Source organism: Myotis davidii, unplaced genomic scaffold, assembly GCF_000327345.1.
Source record: "Myotis davidii unplaced genomic scaffold, ASM32734v1 scaffold556, whole genome shotgun sequence".
Taxonomy (NCBI): Eukaryota; Metazoa; Chordata; class Mammalia; order Chiroptera; family Vespertilionidae; genus Myotis; species Myotis davidii.
Window position 1 is genome coordinate 1412123 of NW_006287671.1, and position 5280 is coordinate 1417402.

The following is a 5280-nucleotide window of genomic DNA, read 5'->3' on the forward strand; positions in this document are numbered from 1 at the left end:
ATAAAGACATTCCAGTTATTTGCAAGAGTATAATAATAGACAATAGATTCTACACTGGGTAAAAAAGAAGGAGATTAGCCCTGACTGGTTTGGCTCAGTGGATAGAGCGTTGGCCTGTGGACTGAAGGGTCCCAGGTTCGATTCCGGTCAAGGGCATGTACCTTGGCTGTGGGCACATCCCCAGTGGGGGGTGTTCAGGAGGCAGCTGATCGATGTTTCTCTCTCATCGATGTTTCTAACTCTCTATCCCTCTCCTTCCTCTCTGTAAAAAAATCAATAAAATATATATATATATTTTAAAGAGATTAAATGAGAAAACAATAAAAGTCAATAAATTAGAGTTCTGGGTAAGGCAGAATCTTACAATACAGATATTTGCAGAAATGAGATAGGCAGATGAAAGATTGTTGTTGGAGAATAAAAAGTCTGAATTAGTACTTAGAAACGAGAATTTTGCTGAAGGTAACATTTAGGGCATGATCATGATGACGATGAATGGGATGTAGAGAAAGTATCTGCCTGCTGTAGCCTTTTTTTTTCTTAGTCCCCACCTAAGGATATGTTTTTATTGATTTGAGAGAGTGAGAAAGAGAAAGAGAGAGAAGAAAACATTGATGGGAGAGAAAAACATCAATGGGTTGTCTATGTGTCCTGACCATGGATTGAACCTGCAAACTTTTAGCATATGGGACGACACTTCCAACAAACTGAGCCACCCAGCCAGGGCTCTGCTTGCTGTATCTTACAAAACATGTTAATTTGATGTAAATCACCACTCGTGGTCTTTAAATCTGCCAATCTAATCCATTCAATTACAACCCTGTCTAAACTCATCAAGTATCGATATCCAACCACCCCTCCAGATTTGCTAAAAAGTAAGAAAGTCCACAGGAGAGATGATGCTTTATCTCAGGAGTCAATGATAGTATATATATTTTAGACACTGCAGGCCATGTAGTCTCTGTCACAACTACTCAACTTTGCCATAGTAGTAAAGAAGTGACCAGACAATCTATAAATGAAAGAACATTCAATAAAAGCTTATTTACATACACTGATATCTGAATTTCATGTAATATTTATATGTCATAAAATATTATTCTTTTTACTCTTTTTTCCAACAATTTAGAATGCAGAAACCATTCTTAGCTCACAGGCCATACAAAAACAAGAGGTGGGCCAGATTTGGCCTCCCAATTATAGTTTGCTGACTCCAGCTTTAACTGAAAAGGTAAATCTTAATAAAACAATATGAATACAGTTGATCCATGAACAGTGCAGGAGTGGGGGTAGGTAATCCCACCCTTGTGCAGTTGAAAATTTGTAAATTTTGACTCCCCAAAAACTAACTTGTCCCTAGGTAAACATGGAAGGAACCCATGCAGATACCAGAATCTGCAGATGCTCAAATCCCCTATATAAAATGGCATAGATCAATGCATACATGAGAACCCAACTGTGGACTGAAAACATTACAGGTATTTGTTGAAAAAAAATCTGTGGCTCAGATGGTTGAGCATTGACCTATGAACCAGGAGTTTACAGTTCAATGCCGGGTCAGGGCATATGCCCGGGTTGCAGGAGGCAGCCAATCAATGATTCTCTCTCATATTGATGTTTCTTTCTATCTCTCCCTCTCTCTTCTTCTCTGAAATCAGTAAAATAATATATTTTTTAAAAAATAGAAAAATTGGTATATAAGTGGACCTGTGCAGTCCAAACCCATGCTGTTCAAAGGTCAACTGTATAACATACTACTACTTAAACATAAATAATATTTTTACAGTAATGAGTTTCAAATAACTGCTTCCTCTTTATTTCTATAATTTATACATATTGGTATTTAGAATTACAGTACCTTTTCTCTGATACCACTTTTAACTTGCTCATCTTGAGTTACTTCATTTCACCATTGCAGATAATCTAAAATTTAAAAAAAGTTAATTAAATATAATTCTGTTTTCTATACATTAGATGTCATAACAGCCATACAGCTGAAGGTTTTTATTATGGAAAACACAAGATAACACTGGAAATCAAAGGAGAATACCTGAGTTCTATGTGCTCTGGCAAGTCACTTCAATGCACAATATGTGACTATTATCCAAAATCAACCAGTAAAACAGTGCCAAAATCCTGGAGCTATAAAAATGCAAAAACCTAATCTAACACAATTTATAATCTAGTGTTCACATTTCTTTTGAGATAAAATTATCCTTCCTGCTCTAATACTCTTCCTTAAAATACTCAAACCAACAATAGCATCCTGAGATTAGTGTACTTATTGTCCACCATTCCCATAAGCACTCAAATACTGCAGATATGTATGATTAGTTCTACATGAGATATTTTTACATTAATAACAAATTTTTCAGACTGAGTAAAAACCTGTAACATCTTATTTAATGCATTTCATGCATATTTTCCTTCAAGCAGTACAACTTTTATCTTTACAAAGTTCATACTATATATTCTAAAACATTAAATCTTGATTCACAAAATTTTGATAATTTTTGGATTATGTATGAAAATCACACGGTCTGTTTTTAAGTTAGATGAAATTTAAAAATTGCTGTTCTTTTTTTCAACTGACTTATGTGTTTTTTTAATTTATTTATTTATTTATGTATGTATGTATATATGTTAATCCTTACTCGAGTACTATACTTTTTCATTGATTTTTAGGGAGGGTTGAAGAGAGAAGGAAAGACAGAGAGAGAAATGTCAATGTGAGAGAAACACATCAACTGATTGCCTCCTGCATGAGCCCTGACCAGGGCCCTAGGTGGAGGAGGAGCTTGCAACCAAGGTACATGCCCTTGACCAGAATCAAACCTGGGACCCTTTGATCTGCAGGCCAACACTCTAGCCCCTGAGCCAAACTGGCTAGGGCTCAATTAACTATTTTGTAATGACTACAAAATCAAAGTAACTTTCCCAATATCCAAGTTAATTAAGACTTAACTATATATACAAGGGAGGAAGAATCCAATGTTGTTGTTGCCATAAAAAGTTACTTCTTATTGAGCGGTATGTTCCTCTCTAAAACTACATTAGCAGCACATCTTATGGAGAGTTCACTGTAAATTCTGATTTGCAAAAATTAATGCTGGGCATTTACATCATTCCTATTTCAACAAGTTAAGAAATGATTCAAACTTCCAATTCACAGGAAGGTAGTACTTTAACCACAGGCATTTCTCTCCTCTCCCTCGCAGGACTAGAGGAGATAGTAATGTCCACAGTGACAGAAAGGAAAACTATGAGGAAGGAGGGTACTTTGTCCAGAAGAACTCAGGAAACTCCTAACTAGGGAACTGGGAAATACCAAGAACAGCAGAGGAATAGACTGCTAAACAGCTAACTAAAACTTGACAATTGCACGTAACTTTTTACCTCCTCAATACCCCTATGTTCAACATGTCTGGCAAATAATCTTCACCAACGAAATTGACAACCTCAAAGAAATCTGCCTTCTGAGACTTTAGAGTTCCTCAGGAAAAAGGCCAATTCTCGTCCTCATTATCTCAGGGTTAGCCCAGTGTGTCCCTGACGGCGCTTTCTATTTCTGAGGCCTGAGACCTGAGTGCCTCCGAGTAAATGAAGGCCCTTCTTGCTGCTGTGGAAGTGTGTTCATTGCAAGTTTGGGGTAATAGAAGGACAGGCACCTTAGAAACAGAAGTGCTGCACTTCACCAAGCTTGTGGTTTTGCCAACCAAAGGTGACAAAGCAAGAAATAGGCAAAGAAGCTAAGAAGGTATGCGAGGGAGTATATAACTGACCGTGGAATTTAGGTACACTCTACTCATTCCTCTTCGTTGGATCATTTTCATCACCATAAAATCATGTTGTTGTTGTTTTTGTGCCTTTGGTGGGGGAGGGTGGGGGACTCTCTTGCTCTCAGTTCCCCAGTTCAGCTACTGTCCCATTTTTTCCCTTCTGAAAGCAGTTGTTTATATATATTGTCAACAAGTCCTCTCTTCCCATTCCCTCTTAAACACATTCCAGTCCAGTTTTCCACACACCACCCCATCAACACTGCTCTTGTCAGCAACCAATGATCTCATTTACTGTTAGCAAATCCAACTGTCAATTCTCAGCCTTCATCTTACTGGTTCTATCAGCAGCACTTGATATAGCTGATCACTCCCTCTTCTTGGAAATACTTTCCTCAATTGGACATACTCTGTTTTCTGTCTTCCCCCCTGCCACTCCTTCTAAGCCTCTTTTCCTGAAATGCCCCAAGGCTCAGTTCTCTCTTGTCCTTTTCTACCTCAGGTCTCTTGGTGATCTCATTCAGTCTACTCAACCACTTCCACTTAGATCTCTCATATCACAAACTCAAGATATCCACAACTGATCTCCTGACCTTCCCTTCCCTTTCAAGGGTGTTCTAACCTCAGCTTTTCCCAAGGATAGTTAAAGACAATTCTCTCCCTCCAAGTATGTGACCCAAAAACCTTAACTTCCTCCTTAGCTTCTGTCTTATACCCCACATCCAATACACCAAGAAGCCCTGATAAGCCCTGGCCAGGTGTCTCAATTGGTTAGAGCATCGTCCTGTTATGCCAAGGTTGCAGGTTCTAGCCCCAGTCAGGGCACATACAAGAAACAATGAATGAATGCATAAATAAGTGGAACAACAAGTTTCTCTCTCTCCCCTGCCCCTCAAAAAAATATCCATTAAAAAACGAAAGTCCTGATAATTCTACTTTTAAAATATAGAATCTGATCACTTTTACCACATCTACTTCTATGATCAAGCCACCGTTCTAGTCTCCCTTCTACCTCTGGCCCCCTGGAGTCTGTTTATTCTCAACACAACATCCTGCCTGACCCTTTTAAAACCTTGGGGAAAAGAAAGAGAAGAAAACAAAAAACAAAACCAAGAAATATACCCAGTTGCCCCATTTCTAATGCTTTGCTATTGGTGCAAACTTTCTAAAATGTGGACTGACTATATTACAAGGAAACTATACTGTGAAATTTTGTGATTGTCTCATTTGGTTATTTATTATGCCCTTATGTTTTACATTATAACATTTTATTTACAGATATGCTTGATAATCAAATGTGTCCATTTTTAAGGGTGAGGTACAAGAGAAGGGCCAGTGGACAATTTTGCGAGTCATTTCACTAAACTAGTGCAACGAAAGACACACACAAAACCCCAGCTTGAGAACGAAAACGACTTATCAATGGGTTTACACACAGGCTGGTAATTCAAGTTGGCCCATTCCATTCTGTGTTGTCTCTGAAAACAACTTTACAAGTATTGCA

The 5280-nt window shown here is 38.0% G+C and overlaps 1 protein-coding gene across 4 annotated transcripts in view; it reads right to left on the minus strand.

The window, feature by feature from the left end:
* AGTPBP1 (ATP/GTP binding protein 1) overlaps positions 1-3804 on the minus strand; it is a 90339-nt gene extending 86535 nt beyond the window's left edge. For 3 of the 4 annotated variants that reach the window (XM_015561151.1, XM_015561153.1, XM_015561154.1), the window contains exon 1: positions 1859-1925. Coding sequence is in view for 1 of the 4 variants with exons in the window: in XM_015561152.1 (XP_015416638.1) it covers positions 1859-1890 (32 nt within the window). In the remaining 3 variants the exon portion in view is untranslated. Of the gene's footprint in view, positions 1-1858; positions 1926-3782 lie in introns of those variants that run through there. The other variant, XM_015561152.1, reaches the window with a different exon arrangement.
* Positions 3805-5280: the final 1476 nt, after the last annotated feature.